At 42.2% G+C, this 23,308-nt stretch overlaps 2 protein-coding genes across 13 annotated transcripts in view; one reads left to right on the top strand and one right to left on the bottom strand.

Moving 5' to 3' along the window:
• Positions 1-23,308, top strand: part of ST3GAL6 (ST3 beta-galactoside alpha-2,3-sialyltransferase 6) — a 54,671-nt gene that overhangs the window by 22,869 nt on the left and 8,494 nt on the right. For 6 of the 12 annotated variants that reach the window (XM_047098810.1, XM_047098805.1, XM_047098812.1 and 3 more), the window contains 5 exons: positions 8,001-8,099; positions 11,166-11,352; positions 11,469-11,606; positions 14,992-15,144; positions 16,640-19,721. In XM_047098810.1, coding sequence (XP_046954766.1) covers positions 8,001-8,099; positions 11,166-11,352; positions 11,469-11,606; positions 14,992-15,144; positions 16,640-16,726 — 664 coding nt within the window. In that variant the 3' untranslated portion in view covers positions 16,727-19,721. The other 6 variants (XM_047098807.1, XM_047098813.1, XM_047098806.1 and 3 more) reach the window with 5 other exon arrangements.
• The window catches only part of DCBLD2 (discoidin, CUB and LCCL domain containing 2), an 87,837-nt gene continuing 82,948 nt past the window's right edge, over positions 18,420-23,308 (bottom strand). The window contains exons 15-16 of the mRNA XM_047098804.1: positions 22,872-23,009; positions 18,420-21,801 (exon numbers count right to left, since the gene is read on the bottom strand). Of these exons, the coding sequence (XP_046954760.1) occupies positions 21,332-21,801; positions 22,872-23,009 (608 nt within the window). The 3' untranslated portion in view covers positions 18,420-21,331. The remainder of the gene's footprint in view (positions 21,802-22,871; positions 23,010-23,308) is intronic.

Genomic DNA, 23,308 nt, shown 5'->3' with positions numbered 1-23,308 from the left:
GAGGAAGCCTTGTTGGCATGAGCTGCTCACTTGGTCAGTGGCTCTGTAGGGTCGGGATTGGGATGAGCAGAGAGAGGGGAGCTCCACTCTTTCCATCCCCTTCCTCCTTGGGCTGCTCTCCACTGATTTTATTCTTCCTTTATCCTCTTGGTTTCTTCCAGAAGGTTCAGACATTTGGTCATTGTTTCAAATCCGAATCTTTACAGTCCTACCAGATGTAAGTCCTAGTTTTGTTCAGTTACATTATTCAGTTCACGTGATGCCCTGCATTGGGACAGATTACACTGTGAATGGGAAAGTTCTAAATACCAGATGCATTTACAAGAGAGGAGTCTTCCTCTTTCCCACAGGGACTTCACATAAACGAAGTCTGCAGGTTAGCATGTTATTACCCATTTGATTTTATTTATCTTTTTGTTTTTAACAAGAAGTATACTCTTTGGCTTTTCCCTTTATATTGTTTAGTTTCTCTCCTGAGCAATGACCCACCAGGTTGGGATAGGGTAACCACCGAGGCACCCATACGTTGCCTAAAGAATCGTGATTACCTAAGCTTACCTGTCTGTGCTGTGTTGTGCGGCTTGAGGGCCAGACTCAAAAGCAAAGTGGTGAATTGTAGAGAATCGTCAGAGGCAGGAAGGTGGAGATGTAGTCCAACCCCCTCATTTGAAAGGTGAGAGAGCTGAGGTCCAGAGAGGTTATGTGGAGGTCTGCAAATTTCTGTTTTCAGTACCTCCTTTCACATTTTAACAGAGTAAAAGACAGGAAAGACCGCACAACTGAATGTCTTAAACTGAGCATCATCTGAAGAGCTAAGGGGAAGAGAATTCTGGAATTGTGAATTCTTTTGGATATATTGTTAAGGATTTCCAGGGCTATAAATCTTGTGCATTATTGAATATAGCTTATGCCTTTATTCTTAACCTCAAGCCATTTTTAACCAGATGATCTTTAATACTTTGGCAGGGTTAAACCAAATCCTCTCCAAGTTACATGTGTCAGTTCACTGAAAACACATATATGTTAAATAGGTTTCTTTTGTTCTCTTAAACAAAGATACATGATCTCCATAGACTCTTCTCTTCAAGGAGAGCTTGAAAAACAGGGTTTTGGGGGAGGGGAAGTAGAGGGAGGAAAGGGGCGGGCAGTAAGGAAGTGGGCAGGCATGGGACTGCTAAGTAGATGAGTCAGTACTTGTGAAAAACGGCACAGTTTTGTGTCCTTGGGCAAGTTCCTGCATTTCTGAACCTTAGTTTCTTGTAAAAGAGGGTAATGGAGCTACATATGCACCTTATGCCACGGTCAGTTTTAATAGTTAATAGTTAAGTCTGTGAAACCGTTGCACAGTCATTAAGTCAACGTAAGCATCGGTACTGTTTTTGCAACTTCCTGTGAATCTAGAATTATCTGGAAATAGAAAGCTTACATTGAAAACATGACCACCGAGCTTCTATATGAATGTTCATAGGAGCATTAGTCATAGTAGCCCCAAAGTGGAAACACCCAAATGTCCAACTGCCGAATGAATAAATTAAAGGTATATCCGTATAAAGGAAATTATTTGGTCATTAAAAGGAATGGGGTACTGATTCATGCCACAACATGGACGAACTTTGAAAACACCATGCTCAGCAAAAGAAGCCAGTCATGAAATAGCAAGTACAAGTATAGTTACATACGATACAACGCATGTACCACATACAGTTACTGCATGATTCCAGTTACAGGGAGTGGGCAGAATAGACAGCGCTATGGAGACAAAGTAGATTTGTGGCGGTCAGGGGTGGGGGAGGGGAAATGGAGAGCCAGTGCTACTGGCTGTGGGTCTGAATTGGGTGGTGGTGATTGTTGCACAGCTTTGTGAAAATGCTAAAAGCTAGTGAATTTTAGGTAAAAGGATGAATTTTACGACACGTGAATGATATTCCCATTAAAAAAATAAAATGTTGGGGCGCCTGGGTGGCGCAGTCGGTTAAGCGTCCGACTTCAGCCAGGTCACGATCTCGCGGTCCGTGAGTTCGAGCCCCGCGTCAGGCTCTGGGCTGATGGCTCAGAGCCTGGAGCCTGTTTCCAATTCTGTGTCTCCCTCTCTCTCTGCCCCTCCCCCGTTCATGCTCTGTCTCTCTGTCCCAAAAATAAAAATAATAATAATAATAATAAACGCTGAAGAAAAAAATAAAATGTTTTTGAAAAGAATTGGGGGTGGCAGTGACCTCTCGTTTCCTCTCTAGCCTCTGTGGCACTGTGTTCGGAAGGGACTGTGAAGCCGTGCCTAGAACCAATGGTTTCTCTTTGTCATCTTTTCTGTATGCTGCTGCTGCTGAGTTCTTGGACCCTGGGTTGCTCCCTTTATTCCCCAAAGCACAGCTCACATGAGGGGGCCATGGTTTACACACTTCACTAACGATTGAGGATATTTAAGGAAGTCGTATCACAGAAAAGCAATACTTAAAATGTGCGTGTGTTACAAGGCCCTGACCCTTTCTGGCTGGCTGTGCATGTATCTCTTTAGCACCAGTCTGCCCCCCAGCCCCGGGGCATGCTGCCTTCCACTTAGTGGGAACACATTCTCCCTCAGCCAGAGCGGCAGAAACCCTGAATCACAAAATCTCAGCTCCCACTTAAATGCGTGAACCAGGGGCCCCTGGGTGGCTCCGTCGGTTGAGCGTCCAACTTCGGCCCAGGTCATGAACTCACCGTGTGTGAGTTCGAGCCCCGCGTCAGGCTCTGTGCTGACAGCTCGGAGCCTGGAGCCTGTTTCAGATTCTGTGTCTCCCTCTCTCTCTGCCCCTCCCCTGCTCATGCTCTGTCTCTCTGTCTCAAAAATAAAAACATTAAAAAAAAAATTTTAAATGTGTGAACCAGCTCTCCACCTCCCCCTGTCACCATTGCATTCTGGGAGGCCGCCAGATTCTGTGAAGAGTGTGTGAGGCCAGCACAGGCGGTTACAGAGTAACTCTACATAAATACCTTACTGAGCCGAAGCACCGGTGCTAAATCGGTTGCCTGCTCATTGGACACGGGTTTGTGACAGCTGCCTAGTTGCTCACCCAAGCGGGATCCATTATGTTACATCAGCAAAACGGGGCCAGATTGGCAACCAGCTGGGGCGGGAGCATGGCTTCAGACAACTTAAAAAGAGGAAAAAGATGGAGACTTCAGTTATTTAAGGAAAAGAGCCCAGGCTCTAGAAAGGTTCTCAATGTCTGCATCACTACTCTGGGCATCCTGCTGTTTTGCAAGGTTTCTTTACACGGTAGCATTTTCAGCCTGGAGGAGAACTTGAGGCTGGGGGTTGGGGGGGGGGGGTTGGTTGGAGGAGTTGTGATTCTGTGTCAACAGAGTGAGTCACAGGTGGTGAAAAGGCAGGAGCAGCCACAGTCTGTTTCATAACAGCCATTGTTGTCACATGTTGAGTGGAGATACAGAAAGCGGGTACACGTGCCAGAGGACATGGTCTCCTGCAACGTAGAGTAACAACATTTGAGACCTCGGTGATTCCCTTCACAAAAGGGCAGACTAAGTTCCTAGAGGTTAGGTCTCTAGGCCAAGGTCCTGAAGATGCTGAATGGGGGAGCCAGAACCAGCAGTCAGGTCTCTAGCCACAGCCCATTGCTCAGTGTTTCAGGGTCTTCAGACTGCAAGTAACAGTAGCCTAAGAGTGATTTAAACAAAGCAGACCTTTATTGTCTCCCATGTCGCCTAGATACATGGGTTCATGTCTGCAGGCTTGTGGTTCCATCTTGCAGGCTGCGTGTGGCTGCACAGACTGGATGGCACAGCTCCAGGGAGTGTCCGTTCACACATACAGTTACTTGACTGGTGCACCTTGTAGGTGGACAGGGTACGACTTGCACATCTGTATGGAGCCGCTCTGGTTGTGTGACTGAATTAGCGGTTCAGTGATGTCAGGGCAGCTTCTCTGTGGCTCTCTGTGTCTCTCCCTGTTGTAAGATGACTGCCACTGCTCTAACCGTATGTTGTCACATATCAGCATCTAAGAGGAAAGGAAGGGGTAGATCAAAAGAAAGCCTTCTTTTCAAACTGCGCTCTTGCCGGGGGGGGGGGGGGGGGCGGCGAGATCTTTTCTGGAGCATCTAACAGACTCTCTAATGTCTTTCTGCCCAAGGGTGGGTCACGGGGCCACCTCCAGACCGACCGTTGTCAGGCTTTACGGAAGCAGGGCTCTACCGGCAGGTACACAGGGTAGTGGGTGTGGGTGAATGACCAGTGAGATCTGCAGAGATTGTTAGGCTGAAGATGAGGTGGTCTATTTTAATGTGTATGATACTGCTGAAGGGAAGAGTGGATGTCAGAAAGCATTCAGAAGACAGGCCACAGGCCACTTGAAATGGGCAATTCACGTCTACTTTCTCTGTATTGATGGTGTTGATGTTTACCTCTGTAGAGCGTAGGAACTCTCCTGGGTTTTGCCTGACTTGATGAGAAGCATGCCTTTCACCCGGGGGAAGAGTAATCTCTCACCGTAACTGTTTCAGCAGGCTTCCAGATTTTCCATTAACAGGTTCGGGCACTCTGGAGTGATTTTGTTTTCTGGGTGAGCAGTTTGGGGCATGTGCATTTCCCCACCTGTTCCTGGGGTGGGGGAAAGAAGAACGGATAGCTGCTTTTCCAGACACAGAGTAAGGAAACAGTCACCATCCTTCATGTAACAGCCAAACTGATTCCTAAAGTGCACAGCCTATGAGCCAGGAAGTTTTAGATCGGAGGATACAGGAATATGAACAGTACTATTCTTGCCGTCTAGGGACTCAGAATTGCCTGTAGTTATTTGTGCGTGAAAGTTGTGTTAAATAAATATGGTAAAGTTATATGTACCCAAGGGACCCTGGAAATTACCGTTTTACACCTCAGGGAAGGGGATCCAGGAGCCCAGACCAGGTGGAGGGAAGCCAAGGAGATGATGGATCAACTTTTTGGTAATATATGGTGACTGCTGGGGAGAAAGGGATGAGGTGTGTGGTTCAGACCGTGTACCTGTACCATGACGTGTTTCCCACAGTCATGGGGGCGTCGTGAATACTAGCTGTAGATAAGCTGCTATTGCTCCAGAGTGGTCCTAGGGATGCCCCTAAAAGAGTTTCTAGTGTTATACATGATCCTCAGAAAAATATGTGGGTCTTTGCAATATCCCTTACAAGGAGGAAACGTGAAATTTCACTGACAAGATTTCCTTTCAGAGGCTTGGGCAAACTTTTTTTTCATGACAAAGGGCCTTCCCTCCTCCCAGCTGCCCCCTCCAAAGCTAACAGAGAAGAACATAGAAAGTGAAATTTCTCAAAATGTGGTGACCATCGAACTGTGACCTGTCTTTAGAATTACAGTTCTCTTGAGTGAGGCAGTGTCTCTAAGATTTCTTTCCATTTTTCCCAAGCCCTTAAACCTCCTGGGACGATGGACAGGAAGAGGCTACAGAATTGTGTACGAGCCATGGCCTTCTCTCTGTAGCTAATCCTGGGGCTTCTGTAGTAGGAGCTCTGCACCTAGCCCTCTCCTCCCTTTTCTCTTGACTGGAAGGCTTGATGGGATCTGTGAGGGGGGATCCAGGACCTGCAGCCTACGTGGGGACCAGGAATGTGACACATTAGTATGGCAGATGGTTGCTTCTCTTATCACAATGCTCTTTTGGCCACACAAGGATCTAGGGCTTGATGACCAACTGCAGTCCAGTCTGATAAACGTACCACTGAGCGGAAACTTCTGTGAACACTAAGGTTGAGCCTGTTGGCTTATTGCTGAGCAGTGATTATGGAACTGGTTGTGTCTGGGATGGAGTTGAGCTACCTCTTTACGGGTCAACTTCGGGGATCAGACTTGTGGGTCGGTGGTCCTTCGATGAGGCTGCAGGGTAGGAACTCCGGAGACACGGCGGTGGTATGCACTCCTGTCTAGCCTGGTATGTTTGATGATGTTAGAGTCAGTCAGCCTGGTGTCAGGCTGGAAATCCCAGGCCAGGCTGGATGCTGTAGCTGCAGGGGCACGTGGGAATAGGGAGGTGGGAGAGGGCTAATCTGGGTGCCATAGTTACCGATAGCTCTCCTCCTTCCTCATATAGGTTACATCGGAACAGAGCTGTTATTTGGGTCCTGTCTGTTCCTAGACACCCCCTCCCCTATGCCCAGCCTTGCTTAGCAGGTAGATGGAGCCAGCTCCACAGCTTCAGCCTCTGATTTGTATTAAACTGACCCCGAGGTTATGGAAGGAAAAGTCAAACAAGCTGTGCATGTGAGAAGTACCCTCGTCACATAGAGTATTCATAAGATGGATCCGGTGAGGTTGATGACAATACACCCAGAGAGGAAAGGGTTTTGAAGGTTTGCCAGTCTTCCCGTCTTCTCCGTGCCACCTGGTGGCAGAGCACCGTGGATAAAGTTGCCTTCCTGGAAGTGGGATTAATGTCAAACTTGCAATATAAAAGCATCTAGACACATGTTTCTTTCCTAAGACAAGCATTTAAAAAATGTGCTCTGGAGCACACTGCGATCTGTCCATGATAGGAGTTTCGGGGTTATATCCTCAGTGCTTGTTGGACATGTTTCCCCCTGCCCCCCCCCCCCGCCCCGCCCCCGTCCCTGGTATCTGTGAAACTGGATTTTCTTGTTTTTGTAGCAAAGCAGACACTGATTTAGACGTGACCCTTGAATTTGGGAGCTAAAAGTCCCAAATTAAAATGTGTAAAAGTGTTTTCGAGTATTAAAAACTTACCAAATAGGTGAGCTAAACAAATTCTAAGGAAAGAGGGTCAATTCATATGTATACGAGGGTGTACATTGTCTCTTCTTGGCAAGGCCAGTGTTTGGCTCTTTTTAATTATTCCTGTATTCCTGCATTCTCTATGTTTATTATTTTTTTTAAGTTTATTTAAGTAATCTCTACACCCAGTATGGGGCTTGAACTCCTGACCTTGATATCAAGAGCCACACGCTCCTCTGAGCCAGCCAGGTGCCCCTCTTAAGTTTAAATATTCTACAGTATTTGTGCAATTTTGCTACTCATTAATTTCCTAAGAGCCTTGTGGTCTAGAGTTCATCTGTTTTGCTTTATTTCATCATTCTTAGAGAAACAGTTTTTTTTCTTTATACTTTCATGTCTTGAGGGTCCTGAAAGGACAGTTGCAACAGGCTTCCCCTCTGTAGTATTGTCCCCTGAAGGAGAAGGACATGATCCGAGTTGTCATTTCTCTAAGCTTGGTTGGGAGGTGGTGAGAGCCTGGAGATGGGTTCGGGGTTGCTGAGAGCGAATGGCACACAATCCAAAGTCCTAGGCTAGTCCCAGCCAGCAACAGGAAGTCCCACTTCATCATCTACTTTAAAGCTCTCTGCCAGGAACACAGTGAACTTTGAGTTTATATTGGTTAAGCTCCAAGGAGCAGTACACGTTTGGGGAATTGAAGTGCTCATGGGCGGGTCCAAGGAAGCTACCCCTTACCCACCAGATTGCCAACTGTCTCCACACTGATGAGACGCAGCAGTGACCCAGAGCTAGGAACTCAGGGGAGTGGGCAATGCTGGTGAAAAAAAGGACGGCTGTGTAACATAAGCACACTTGTGTCAACATTAACATGCAGCATCGCAGGCCAAGTGGTGTTTTGTTGTCCAAGGGTCTGAATGCAAATCCCGATTCTGCCTCTTGGAAATATGACTTTGAGATGTAACCAACACTTCTCTGAAGTCCTTTCTTCATTTGTAAAATGGGAGTATCGGGCTTACCTGTCTGAGCAGGTGGTTATGAGATTCAAGCAAGGGACCGTGCATGGACTCATAAGCAGCTTTAGTTTCTAGCGATCATATACTTCCTATGAAATGTTATTTATTGAATCCTGTATCTTTCTAATATATCCCTAGACCTGTAAGTCACAATTGGTTCTTTTTCTACTTGGGCAACAAATGAAATTTGGTTCTGGAAAGTATGGAACGAGTGCTTGGAATCACCCACTTATACGAAAGATGTCTCAACCTCTCACTTGTCTGTTTGCCCAGCAGTGTGCCATGTAAAAAGTGCGTGGTGGTTGGTAATGGAGGAGTTTTGAAGAATAAGACATTAGGAGAAAAAATTGACTCCTATGATGTAATAATAAGGTAAATATATTTCCTGTTTGCTAACCTGGAATTGTTTAAAAAAAAAAAAACATGGTTTCCTATTTTAGTATGACTGTGTTTTAAAAGGAAGAAGAGTTGCTTAGATAAGTTTATTATGTAACTGGTCTCTCAGTTGTTGGCTAGAGTAGGCCTAGATTTCAGGTCGTTGACTCAACAAATATTTATGAAGTTTCCTTAATATGCCAGGCACAGTTTTCACCACAGGGGATACAACAGTGAATGAGAGCAATGTTCTTGCTCCCTGTGGAACTTATATTCTAATGAAGGGAAGAAAACAATAATTAAATAAATAAGGGAGCGCGGTAATACATGCCATACAAACAATTAAAACATACATGACAGGCAATGATTGAATGGCTGCTTTAGAATGGATGACCATGTTGAGGAGAAGACCTCTAAGATGGACCCAAGTGAGTCTGTAGTACCAACTGTATCAGAGCAATCCAGGCAAATAGAACGTTTAGTGCAGGTCCCGGGGGAGGATATGATCCTGGGTTTGAGAGGAGCCCCAAGAAAATCAGCAAGGTAGGAGGGCAGCAGGCCTGGGGAGAGTGGTATAACCAGAGGCTGAAGGAGCAGGCTGTGTAGGACTGTGTAAACTGAGACTAGAACTTGGATTTTACTTTAAGGACAACAGGAAACTTTTGCAGATTTTTAAAAATGTTTATTTATTTTTGAGAGAGACAGAGTGTGAGTGGGGAAGGGGCAGAGAGAGAGAGGGAGACAGAGAATCCGAAGCAGGCTCCAGGCTCCGAGCTGTCAGCACAGAGCCCGAGTGGGGCTTGGACTCATGAACTGCGAGATCATGACCTGAGCTGAAGTCAGACGCTTAACCGACTGAGCCACCCAGGTGCCCCCTAAAGATTTTAAAGCAAGACAGCAATTCCATCTGATTATGCCTTTAAAATACCCTGGCTGTGACGTGGACAATGGAATATGAGGGACAAGGGTAGAAATGAAGAGGCTAGTTAGGTGGCTATATTCAGGCAGATAATGGTGGCTTGGAACAGGATTGCCATGACAGAGAAAGGAGGTAAGTATAGACTGAGACATATTTTAGAGGTAGAGTTATCAGGATTTGTTGATGTGTTAGATGTGAAGAGAGATGGGAATAAAGGAACCAGATACCTCCTTCTAGGTTTTCAGCTGAAGGGATTGAGTTGGGGGAAGACTAGAGTGGGAACATATTTAGATCTGGAGAGGGAAGATTTCTGTGTGACCATGTTAGGTTTGAGATGCTTGTAAGATTTGCAGTGGTAAGTCAAGTAGGCCGTTGGTTAAACGGTTAAAGCCTCATTGGTAAACAGCTTGTAAGCTGTATTTAAACCACGGATTGGGCAAGATTCCCCAGGGAAAAACAGAGAGAGAAGAGGTTCCCAGGACAGAGTCTTGAGGTACCCTACACTTAGACGTTGAGTAAAGAAAAAAAAAAAAAAACGAGTTGGAAGAGGATCTACCAGTAAGTTAGGAAGTGTTTTAAAACAGAGGAGGTCAACTATGTCCAGTGTTGGTGAGAGGTCATGCAAGATAAGGACAGCGAGTTCACCATTGGACATGCAACTCGACGCTTACTCATACTCTTGACAAAAGCAGACTTGGAGATATGATATGGGGAGTGGCCCTACCCAGGTGGTTTAGGAGAGAGTGACAGGCAAGAAAGTGAAGAAACAAGCATAGGCAATTCTCTTGAGAAGTTTTGCTGTGGTGTTGAGTTACGAGATGGTAGCTGGAGATGGTTATGGACTCAAAGGAGGCTCTTTTGTTCCTGTTTAAAGATAGGAGATTCTAGAACATATTGGTAAACTGACAGAAATGAACAAAGAGATTGCTGTGGTAGAGAGAGGGGATGGCTGCAGAGTTCAAGTGTGGTTGGTCCTCTATAATGAAAGGAAAACTGGAATTGTGGTTATGACTACCAAGAGTCCCACCGATGGAGGGGTGGGAGAATGAGGACATTTCCGTCTCTTACTTTCTCATTGAAAGATTAAAGTAAGGTCATCATCTGGGTGATGTGTTGTGTGCCTTGGGAATGACTATGAATAGTCTTTTGAAGAGTGGGAAGGTTTCACGCTGGGGCAGTGCATTAGGCTGACCTGGCAGTGCTTGGGGGTTTTGCTGGGTTACAAGCTGCCAAGAGTTTGTGCATTGTGAGGTCACTTTATTTTCTGTTCACTCTCCATTTTGAGGAAGCTGTGAAAGTTTGTCCACACAACAATTTTAAAACAATTTTTTTAACCTATAATTGTCTAAACATTTGATCATCCAGAACCACAGCAAACCCTTGTGGGAGAATGCCACGGGCACAGCATTTATGAAAGTCATTTAAATGTTATTAAGACCGTCTCATATTACATTGAGTCCAGGGCAAAGGGCAAAACAGTATTTATCCTCTAGGGGACACTGTTTTGGAAACAAAGCATCCCTTTTAATAGCATGCCTTCCTAGTGTATGCATAAATAGCGCATGTCTAACTTTGGCATTGAGCAGGCACAAGCCCAACAGTAGATCCTCTGTGGTTCTTTAGTTCCCTCTAGCAGTGACATTTATTTGCTTGTGCTTGTGCTTGGGTAGAATACAGAAATTTTATATTATTACTTTATTATGGAGTGCAACAATTTTGATGGGTCCTCACGTCACTTTCAGTGTGATCCTTACCTGTCAGCCCGTGTGCTCCATGACTGTAACGTGGGGCAAGTAACTTTGGACTTCAGGGCCCTCACCCAAGGTCTCTCTTAACTCAGTTTTCTGTGGTTCTCTGTTCTCATTTGGTTTTATTTAGTCTTTGGTTTTTCTGGAGGTCGGACTGAATTAGTTGTGGCCCCACAATTAATTTTCAACATTTCTGCCTTTGATCCAGCCAGCTGTCTCATGAAAGGGAATGATTTCCTTGGCTGTTATGCCTTAAAAATCAAGCAGTCGCCTTGTAGCTTTTAGCACCAGACCCATGGTTTCTGGTTTGTCCTGCTCTGTAAGCTCTGAAACTGGGATGGAATTGGCTCCTACTGAACTTGGTCTACATTATTTTGTGTGTTTTACTACCCACAGAATGAATAATGGTCCTGTTTTAGGACATGAAGAGGAAGTTGGGAGAAGGACAACCTTCCGACTTTTTTATCCAGAATCTGTTTTTTCAGATCCCAATCACAATGATCCTAATACTACGGCGATTCTCACTGCTTTTAAGCCGCTTGATTTAAAGTGGCTGTGGGAATTGTTGACAGGTGGCAAAATAGTAAGTTGGCAAAATTGATCTGCCTTCTGATTACCTTCAGTTTTTTTTTTTTTCCCCATTAAAAAAGAAAAAGACAACCACAATGTTCTATTTTCTGGGTTCTTATTTTATTTCAGAACACTAATGGTTTTTGGAAGAAACCAGCCTTGAACTTAATCTACAGACCTTATCAAATCAGAATATTAGATCCTTTCATTATCAGAATGGCAGCTTATGAACTGCTTCACTTCCCAAAAGTGTTTCCCAAAAATCAGGTACGTATTTTTCCTGGCACAGTTTCAAACTAAAGATCTAGCTGGGGTAGGGTGGAGGGTTCCGACGGTTTTCAGAAAGGATGAGAGCCAGGACTCACAAGGTGGCTTCTGAAGGCCACGTCTGAGGTAGTGAACTTAGATATCTGGCTATTATCTTTATGTTCTTCAGACTGCAAGGAAAGAGTGTTAAGGGGAATGTTGTTTTGTTTTGTTTTTTTCCTGCCCTTGCAGAGCCCTTCCGGGGTCTCCTTCTGTATGCCTGAATGGCTCATTTCTCATAACCTTGTCTTCAATATTCTGCAGTGAGGAGAGTCTGATGGGGTCGGGGGCTGATGGGCCAGCCGTGCTCAGAGTAGCAGGAAGGGATTCAGAACAAGTGCGTGGCTTTTCAGGCTAAAAAGAACTGTCTGAAGCACTCCGATAAAAATAGCACCGGTAAACCAGAGGAAAGGCAAAGGAAGGATAAGGTAGTTCAGAAATATTTCTGCGGTCACAGAGGAGACACTGGTCCTGAAATTGGAGGAAAGGTGGTTGAAACTCCAAACTCTTTAATTAAGTAAAGGGAGTCTCACCGATTGTGACTCTTGTAGTTCTTCAGTTATGTTCCCTAGAAAACAATACTCTCCAGACCCATACAGTGGCAGAGACCAGTTTTCATCAGAAGCTTGAGCCAGTGTGTAACATAATATCTCAGCTGAAATGAGGTTTTTCTTTTTGGTAATTAGGGGAAATCCAAAGAAATAAACACGCATCATGTTATCTTTTCTTTAGTATGCTAAAAAAAAATTCTCAAGTTTAGAATTGTTAGATTCTCATGCTTAAAATGAAACCACTTACAAAGGAATATATATCAAATATATCTACTTATATTCTAATATATATGTTATAATATATAAAGGAAATCATCCTTCTCTTCCCTCTGTAACTATCCCTTTTTTTTTTGCCTTTTATATCTTTCTAGACTGTTTTCTATGCATTTACACTTTTTGTTCAATTATTTTCTGCCATTTCCCCCCTCCATTTAATGAACTATTTCCTTATTTATAGACATTTCCATTTGCATCCAGCTTTCTTCCTCTATATACTGTGGAGGAACGCATGTGATTCTAGGTATTTTCAGGCCATGTGTGTGATTTCTGTAGGATAGACTCCTACAAGTGGTATTCCCAAGTCAAAAAGCATAAAGATTTTAAATTTAAGCCTTATTTCTTGGTAATTTTTGAAGGGACAGCTTCTTAATAATTTCTTAATTTTGAGGGGAAAAGACTGCTTCTGAATGTACGTTTTGTGACTTCTTAGCTCTAATTTTCCTAAGTGAAGTAAGATCAGATACAACTTTTGTTTTCTGTTTTAGGTAGTGTCTCCAAAAGCATAGGATGACCCTTATCTTAATTAGGTCTCCAAAACTAGTTGTAACTAGATTAAAGTTCCAGTAGAACATGGTGTGCCAGAAGCCAAATGAGGATGTAACGCTATTTCAGAGAGGTTATGTGGGATGCTGTCCAGAGGTTGAGCACAAATGATAAACATTGGTTCTGGAAACATGGAAGTCCTATTGGTAATACAGACAAGAATAAAAGAGGGAGAAAGCCTGCTTGACTTAGGTTAAACAGAACATGGGACATGAGCAAGTGGAGGTGAATCTTTAATAGAGTTTTGCTAGAAAAGAGAGCAGAGAAATGGTTGAAAGACATCGGATCAAGGAAGGTTTTGTGGTTTTTCAAAGACAGATGGCCATGATTATATGCTGAAGGGAATGATTCAACAGAAGAAAATAATGAGAAAGTGGGTAATGGTAGAAACAGGCTTGTTGAGAGAGACGAGATTGGATGAAAGAGTGCACTACTGGCGAGGTTGGCCATAGGTGGAAACAGACATCATGTGCACCTAAGAGGAGTGAGCGCTGAAAATACAGGTGAAGATGAAGGTAGATTGGGAATTGGGAAGATGGTGTAGTTCTTCTCTGTTTCTGTTAGTAAAACAAGGATTCCGTTACCAGTTTAAAGTAGAAAGGAGCCTGGGGCTGTTGGATTTAAAGGTATAAAAGTGTCACCTTGGAGAGTAGGAGTGGAAATTTACTCGGGAAATACTGAACGGCCACTTGAGGCTTTGGCCATAAATGTAAAGTGTGCCCAGGCACATATGTTGTTTTCTCTTAGCTTGTTCTGCTGCTTGGGTGTGGGTGGAGCCGGGGTTAAGATTCTGTCAGGTGATCATCTATTTCTGTGGGTGACAGGTACGGAAAATGGAAGGTCTCCATAAGGGAATGGTGATAATCACGGCTGAAGGTACTCTAAGATATGAAGAAAGGAAGTAGAGGACATGAAGGGGAGGGACAGAAGGGGGAGAAAGTGATGGGATCAATGAGGTTGGAGGCTTTTAACCTCCAAAAACCCCCAAAAACCCAGGCTTTTAACCCAGTCACTAATTTCCTTTTCTAACAGATGGTGAAGAGTTGTGGTGGTCACAGTAGGGCAGTGGGTAAAGAAAAGCGTATTTCAAAGGCAGGCTTTCAGACAGGCTTGCCTCTGTGAGTTTATTTGCTATTATTGTGCTTCTTGGATTTCTTCTCCTCCTCAAAATCATAATATGTAATTTCCATGGAATCTGTAATACTTAATCGAAAGAAAATCTCTTTAGATTGCTGTGTTAAAAAGTTTAAGATGTATTTTGTTTTTGCCTTTGAAGGCCATCCTGGTGAGAATTAAAACTTTGAAGATCTTACTGTCAAACATGTGACTGCATTTTCAGGATATAGGTGTATATGATGGGGACGCTTGGTTTTTGTTTTTAAATTGATAATGATCCAGTTGAGACTGTGACATTACTACGTATATATCTGGAATTTTTATTTTCTAATCAGAGTCTTAACTATTTGTCATTGAAGTTACTTAGTCTTTCCCTACAGCTAAATTACTAGGATTATAATAGATTTAGTTTAAGGCTTCTGTGAATTCTTTCACCATGATCATCCATTAGCAAATTAACCTGTCCTTACATTTCATAAGTGGGTTCAAAATTAACAGGCTATGCTTTTTTCCACAGGAAGCCAAATTCAGCATGTTTTATAAAATACGGCGGCAGTGGCATCCTTTTCCTTGAGCCTCATGGTGTTTCTTCATTTGATAGTTGTCCTCTGGGCTAATATTGCAGTTAAGTTTTATTTGAAAGGTTTTCTAAGATTCCAGTCACACTTTCTATGCTTTTTCAGAGTTAGGATATTAACTGGGGGTTGGGTGTTAGACATGATGAGGGTTTAACCTAAGTATTTCTCACCTGATTACATGTTCAGAAGTCCTGGTTTCATAGGATGAGGTCACCTAAATATGCTTTGGAAACAAGTATCTTGTTTGGGTTCTAAAAAAACTTTAATTTCCTTTTTCAGAAACCCAAGCACCCAACAACAGGAATTATTGCCATCACATTGGCTTTTCACATATGTCATGAAGTTCACCTTGCTGGATTTAAATATAACTTTTCTGACCTCAAGAGTCCTTTGCACTATTACGGGAATGCCACCATGTCTTTGATGAGTAAGGTAATACATACCTACTTGGGTGTAATCTTTGATCCTTAGAGTTGGAAAGCCCACATTTTCTCCTCTGTCATTTTTAGTGAGGGAACAGGCTTTGAGAGTTTGAGAGCTGCTTAACCCTACCAAGAGCTCCCAAGTGCTGAAACTGGGACTTGGATCCAGGGTTGTTAGTACCACCCTTGTTCCAATTTGTGGGCCCCGGACCCTTGGGAATATGACACAGTTATTCTCAAGTATCATCAAACCCATATAGGCACCCAGCCTTATCTTAGATGATGTTTGCACTATTTATATACACATACGGGCAACTTGCTATTTGTAGTATCTCAAATTCACTTAGCATTGCCATGGAACAGAGACACTCATCCACGTAAGAGGATTGAGCACTGAAAACAAGGGTAAAGATGCAGGTGCATTTGGAGTTGGGAAGATGATCTAGCTGTTGTGCTTTTCTGTGTGTGTGTGTGTGTGTGTGTGTGTGTGTGTTCTTTTTTTTTTTTTTTTTAGTTATGTAGACGAGGTCTGTAACATTTTAGCTCCCTAAAAGAATATTCATGGTCAAAAAGGTTGCATACCTTTATAGATCATGCTTTTCTTGAATTAGAGATCAGTGATGGTAGATAGTACCTTTAAGACTTTTTATTATTATTTTGGAGAGAGAAAGAGAGAAAATCCTAAGCCAGTTTCATGCTCAGCATGTGGCCTGACACGGGGCCCAACCCATGACCATGGGATTGTGACCTAAACTGAAATCAAGAGTCAGATACTCAACCAACGGAGCCATCCAGACACCCCAAGATCTGTAAGCCTTTTTAACAGAATGGGAAGGAGTTGTCTAAGTGAGGTTAGTGGCATATCACTAGTGTTAGGATTAAAATGTTATCTGTACATTTTTAATATGGAAGTATGAATGGGTCACTGTAATGGATATGGATCTATCCTATGTAATCAGTGCCCTTACATCATCATCCCCAAATACCACAGAAGCTGGAGAACTGGTATTACCTCACCTCCCACCCCTTGTGAGACAAATGCTTAAGTAGTTCAAGAGTTAGGTACCTGGGGCAGACTTTAGGATGCATTTCTCCTTAGTCCTAAATAACATCGTAACAACTTTGTGAGGAAAATTAGGACATCCATCAAGAGTATGGAACTCTTTTTATCTCTAGGCTGATGTCTCTTAGGAGTTTCAGGTGCTTTTATTAAAATGATCAACCCACTTTGACTTAAAATTTTGGTCTCTAGTCTTACCTCCCTTTTAGGAGGACAGGAAATGATACGGGGAGGGGGGCCCTTTACGTGATGGTTTAAGTGGAAAAGAGTGGGCTGTAGGGAAGCTGTAGCAAAAGAATGAGCAAAGAATAAGGTAACTGAAAAGTCTACCTGTATACTTGCTACTTGAGTTTTTCATTCAGAAACTTTAGATACTGTGCATTCCACTGCTGCTGTTAATATTTTTTGACTGGGGTGGTGACTTTATTATACTTTCCCTCTTTAGAATGCATATCACAATGTGACAGCGGAGCAGCTCTTTTTGAAGGACATTATAGAAAAAAACTTTGTAATCAACTTGACTGAAGATTGACCCTACAGACTCAGAAGACGATGCTAACAGTATTAGTTTTATTTTTATACTGCAATTTTTAGTTTATTTTTAAATATGTTGGATGCACTTGTCAAGAAATTGTGTACATAAAAGTCTGTTGTCGCCTGGTGAGTCATAACCACCAGCTTAATTTCTGTGAATATATTTAATTTATAAAAACCAGGATATGTTTAGTTATCAGGGAAATAAGTTTTGAATGCATTGTTTTTAAAACAATCTAGTTTTCTGAAGTGTTTTTAAACATCTTTTTATAGTTACTTCATGTTAGACTTTTGAAGAGATGTGACTTCTTAGTAGGGGATTTAGTTTACCACAACAAATTTTGAACACATTTTGAGAGGTGTCCTCGTCTATTGTAAATTGGTGGGGAATGGAGATGTGGTTGTGCCTTGATATGGCAAAATGGAACGATTTTAGGCATGTATCTAAATGGTTGATTAGTTCCTTTTTGTTGTCCCCGAGGAGACCGATTTTAATCTTAAAAGCAGCCCTGAACACAACGGTGGGTTATGGTCAAGGAAATCTAAGACCATACTGGTTTCATTAAGCTTTTAACTAAACCAGGATTATTAATGAGTAATTTCATAGAAGGAAGGTGGTGTTTTTGTTTTTAAGGTGAAGGAAATGGGCTGAACATGAAATTCTGGTTAATAGCCTAAGAATACAATTACTAAAGTCTGGTGACTGCATTATTTTTAAGTTTATACAAAGAAGCTCCAGGAGACCATTGTTAAACATCATTTTCTGCCTTGTTTAATATATTAAAATTTGAAAGTTTACTATTTGAATTAAATTAGGAAAAATGAAGATGACACAGTAAGTTAAACCCTTAAGAAGATTCAAGCTGTTTTTGGATTTAAATGGTATTTTCATGAAAAATCTCAACTGTCCACGATTAAATCACATCTTCAAAGGGAAGGCTTATCTGATACCTAGGGTGCATCAGAAGAATCCCACTGGATGCAAACAAGTCAAAAACCAGTCCAGCGGAGGTGGTGAGCTAGTCTCCCTTCTCGTTTTGGGGAGGGAAGGGTATGGGGGTGAGGGAAAAAGAAGTTACAGGAGGGCTGGAATTAAAAGTTCTCACGGGGGGAAAGAGTTGAAAGAACGGCTGTCTTGAACAAGAATTACCACTGGGAGACGATGGAGACCACCCTGTCTCTCTGGAGTCTGTCAAGGGTGAACTGTTAGAGGGGACGAAGGAGTAAATACTTGAGTATAAGGGGGAGGACACTCTGAGGTGGAAAAGAGGGGTATTAGTGTGACCTGTCCCTCATACCACACAGCCGTAGTTTGCAACCTAATTTAGGCTTCAAAAAAGGATGGTGCTGGCTCTAGTGACAGTAAAAAACCACCGGTAGCATTTTCAAATGTTACTGTACAGACTAAAATAATGGCAGTACAGTCTGATGCTAAAATTGAGGGATCTGGCATTTTGTGTAGTATGAGAAAAGGCTACAAACCTCAAGGAAGAAAATTCTCAGCAAGACACATATATATACAATTTATTAAAAACACAAGAACACATTAAAATGTCACTATTTATACAATCTAAATCCTAGCAACATATACAAATACTGAGTGACTACAGTACATGCCGAGGTAAGAAAAGTACATTCTGGGAGAATCACTGACAAACCATTTTTATTTTCCAATATGTATTTCAGTATTCTGTTTGGTTTCTACCTTTCCCAGTGCAAAAAAAAAAAAAAAAAAAGAAACTAGTCACAAATTGGAGCAAATAAGAATTGGTGCCACAGTTGAAAGCATTTTAATAACCATCCAACTCTTAATTGATTTTGCAGTTTAGGGACTTCAAGTTCAGAACAGAAAGGCAGAACTAATAGGCAATTTTTTAAAGGTAGAGCTTAATTGATTTCTCTTAAAAGAGTGTGACAAGTTTTTGGCCCACAATGCGTCTTATCGTCTGACATGGCATTTCCATAGCCCTTTCACTCTCCGGGTGACCAGGTGGAGCCAAGGCAAGGAAGTTCCAAGCTTTCTCACTTTCCAAAGAATTATGGCCACATTCATGCTTAGATGAGTGCATTTTCTGCTGGGGCATCGGAGGGCAAGAGTATACATGACACCGTAATTCCAACTGCTGTATAAATTCTCTACACAAACCACTTCATTCAATGCAAAGTGCAAATAGTGAAACATGAATTTAAATAACTGAACTAGACCCCGCATATACAAGATCTATTTAGTGTTACAGCTTTTAATACAATACAAATCAGCATTCACAATATCTTGAACAGTACTGGTTCCGAAGACCATGTGTCAGAAGTCAGTGTGATTTTAGGAAACCTGGAAGGGCCACACGTGCTGTACCACTGTCTGACGATTGTGCTAACAGGAAAAAAATTCATCCAAAAAAACAGTGACTTACGTGTCTTTTTTTAAATGTTTTAAGCAAAGAATAAAAATTCAAGGGAATTTTGAAAAAACAAAAAAAAGGTTACTTTCACATTTTCAGTTGTTACTTGATTGTCTCCAAAGCTGTATAGATAGGTATCAGACATAGAAATGGGGTTACAAAACCCAAAAGCAAAACTCTAATGTGAAAACAAACGAACTCAAAGTACAATATCAGAACTCTTTGAGTCAGGCTCAGCTCTTCATTTGGAAAGTAAAATATATTTATAAAAGCAGTAAAAACTTTTGTAAAAATCACTGGTAGTTCGAGCACAGCACAGTGGCAAAAAAAAAACATGCATCATTTAAGAAAACATTTGCCTCTCAAAAGTTCTGTGGGAAAATCCCGTACACAACATTAAATAAAAAGAACAAGCATCTTTGGGAAGATGAAACAGTTTCTCTTAAAGCTTCTAGAACAGGCCTATGATTGGGTGAATAAAAAATAAATTGGTTTACTCTTTCCCCCCCGAAAGGGGATAACTGCAGTAATACATGTGCTTTACACATTTGTGTCTTAATAAAAAGTTCAACATTTGTGCTTTTTGTTTCAAAATATTTGAAACAATATGAACTGGTTTTTTTCAATGAATGAAATTATGCAAAGTTGTCTGGAAAAGCAAAAGCAAATGACACCAACAGAAATCATAAGACTAGAGGGCAGAGAGGCTGCAGCGTAGTTGGATTTTTGAAGCAATGCTTTAGAATACTCCTCTACCTCAGGAAGCAAGCAGAATGAACACGGTCCTCAACCCTAGCAAATTCTGGAAACAATCTGGTGGCACGAGCCAAAAGAAAGGTCTAGATCCTGATGGGAAATTACATGTCAAGATTAAGTCTACACACTGGTATATAGAAGCCTAGATGCCAAATTAGGTTTCAACCTGAGGGCCAGCTTCTCTTGCCAAAGACTGAAAGGTTCTTACACTAGAGGCTGGTAAATTACAGATGCTTTTCATTTCACCCATCTAAAACTACTCCTGGGCAAATGGTGACAAAGAAATTGCCTGGAAATTGCACAAACAAGCTGTAATATTTGCTGGCTCGGATGCCAGAGCTTGTGTTCTCTAGGTATGCTGGAAAGGACTGTTCACACCTTCCCCCATACAGATGAGGGCACAGTCACACACAGCTGAGGAATCCATGTGGGCTTTATATTTCTTTCAGTATTTTACTGTGGATCATTAAAAATACTGACCCCAAATACCTTTGGATTCAAAGAAAAACCCCTGTATATTAAATCAAAGAGGGCAAATCCTTTCTGAGAAAGGATTTTTGCCTTTTAGTGTGGTAAATAAATATAAGGGGGTCACGTTTACGGTGTTCACTTAGATGCTCTTAAGTTTTCACAACTCGCCCTTTGCAGATAAATTTGGAGGGAGGGAGAGAATCTGTTACAGCTGTGTAAAATTAGAGGATTCATGAGGTTGATGAAACAAGCATCACTCGCTAAAATAACTCAAACATTTTAAAACACAAGAATAGGGCTGGCCCCAGACAGAGCAAGCAGGGCTGAAACCAGCTCACGTACCATGAAATGTTAAAGCTCTTGAGGTGTCAGAAGGTGAAGAATCAATCACCTTGCCCATTACAAGTCAGTTTCCCACCTATAGATCCTCCAAAGGAAAGAGGAGTGTACGACTACCATCAAAACAATGATTATATCACTAATTTTTGGGAAAAAAAACACAAAAAACCGTAAGGTATATAGAAATAGAACAGAAAGAAATCCTGATAGTACCCACCTTTCACAAAGCAAAATTTCAAGCCATTAGACATTTCAAGAACAGTACCGTGCGTTATTGCCAGTCCGGCTTACACAGCCATCTCTTGAGTTCATCAATGTACCTGCAGCATTGGTAATAAATACTCTCAGTGATTCTTAAATTTCTTTGAAGTGCATAGTAGGGAGCTTTTTCTGTATTAAAAATAGTGTTTTACAGTAGTAACAAAGAGGATGTTTGAAATTTAACAGGCAAGCAGTAACTGCCACAATAACACTTTTAAAGCAAGATGGCAAGATTAGTAGTTCCCTGTACCTCGGTCATCACATTTTCCCAACCACATCTGTGACAGATACGTAATACATTCTATATATTACTACCACTAACACACAAAAAAGGCCATGTGCTTTAAAACGATGCTTTATGAAAAGCAGCATCACCTTCAGAGAATCTCTTTAAAAACATCACATTCACCATCCCTCCCGGCTCCTGATCCCTCCTGGGTGCTCTGTGGCACCTGGTACACCAGTTCGTCTGGGGCACTTGGACCTGGCTTCCCACCTTTTGGGGTGTCATACTGGGCGCGGGCGGAGGAGCAGCTGTCAGTCCTGGAGAGGAGAGTGTTATATGCTCCTACTACTGGGGGAGCTTGGTTCCCTGCAGCTTTGAAAGTAGACGTTGAGGTCAGCCCAACTGAAGCCGTGGGGTGTCCAGACATATCCATGATGATGGGGGTTGCATATTCGGGCCCAGTAATTGGCAGTGGTTCAGCGTAGGCGTGGTAAACTTCTTGCACCGGGGAGTTGTAAGGATCTAAGTCAGCATAACTCGCTTCTTTTCCTTCTTCTGGTTTAAAGGTAGATCTCTGATGAAGGGTGCCAACAATTCCTCCCACCAGTGGCTGTGCATACTCTGGGGTATCACAGAACAAACCAGAGAAAAGTCACCTCATTCATACAGGGATCGTTCAATTTAGGGGGGCAGCAGTAGTCTTACACCAAAAACAAACACTTCTTTAGGGCACTTTCTTCATTATCAACACGGGCCTATGGATTTCTCTACAAGAACTTCAAAAATTAAAATTAAACATGTTATGTTTCAAAAGAAGTTAACATGCCACAGAGCTTCAATCATGAAATTTTACCAAACTTGTTTGTATATGCTCTTCAGGTTTATAGACAGTATTTCACTGGTGGAAAAAAAAAAAAACCCACTCCATTATTAGAGTAATATTTTCAAATATGACACTGTTTAAAATACGGGGCGCCTGGGTGGCTCAGGTGGTTAAGCATCTGACTTTGGCTCAGGTCATGATCTCAGGTTTATGAGTTCCAGCCCAGATCGGGCTCTCTGCTGTCAGTGTGTGTACAGCCTGCTTCAGATCCTGTCTCCCTCTATTTGCCCCTCCCCTGCTGGCTTGCTCTCTCTCTCTCAAAAATAAATATAAAAAAGAAAAATAAATAAATATGTTAACAGAATAAATACTGTAAGGCTCTCTATGTCCTTCCTGCTCTTAATACTCAAATAAAACTCCAGGTAAACAGGTCACATGCCCAGAGCTTGTAGAAACGGATGCTCACAGCTAAGCCACAGAAATGATTCTCTCAAGGTCACCTTTTTAAAAAGCAGTTCTAGGGGCTCCTGGCTGACTCAGCGGGTTAGGCGTCCAACTTTGGCTGAGGTCATGATCTTGCGGGGTTTGTGAGTTCGAGCCCCGTTGGGCTCTGGGCGGAGAGCTTAGAGCCTGGAGCCTGCTTCAGATCCTGTCTCTCTTTCTGCCCCTCCCTGCCTCATGCTCTGTCTTCCTCTCTTTCTCAAAAATAAATATTAAAAAAAAAACATTAAAAAGTAGTTCTACCTCAAGAAAAGCGCTCATCTCTTACATATGAGAAAGATAAAAGATACTATAAATCCCAAAGCACTTTCCAGCTAAGCAGAGCAGCGTCTTCCCTGACTCTGTGGCGAAGGCTGCAAGCAGTTACCTGCAGAGTCCGTCTGCAGCACTGTGGTGACTTCTCTTGGACTCAAGTGATTAACTTCGCTGCTACTGTAGCGAACTGGGGTTTCTTCATGTTCCACTGATTTGGCAGGGAGAAACTGCTTCATTCCTTTCCACCAACCTTCATTGTGATTGTAAGCAATAAAGACCATTAAATAAAAACCTACCTCTGAAAGGATGATACTGTTTACGGAAGAAATCCTGTTGCATTTTTGTAGCACATCTACACAAACTAGCCTCTATGTTCAATCTTTTTGTTGTTGTGGTCGTGGTAAAATACGTATTACATAAAATTTACCATCTTAACCATTTTTAAGTGTGGGTCAGTTGGTTTTAAATACATTCACACTCTTGTGCAACTATCACCACCATCTATCTCTATCATAACTTTAAATCTTGTAAAAACTACAACCGTATCTC

Source organism: Lynx rufus, unplaced genomic scaffold (assembly GCF_022079265.1).
Source record: "Lynx rufus isolate CCGP_SWC_20201006 ecotype Redwood Valley unplaced genomic scaffold, mLynRuf1.p SCAF_5, whole genome shotgun sequence".
Taxonomy (NCBI): domain Eukaryota; kingdom Metazoa; phylum Chordata; class Mammalia; order Carnivora; family Felidae; genus Lynx; species Lynx rufus.
This window is presented reverse-complemented; position numbering and strand designations above follow the sequence as displayed.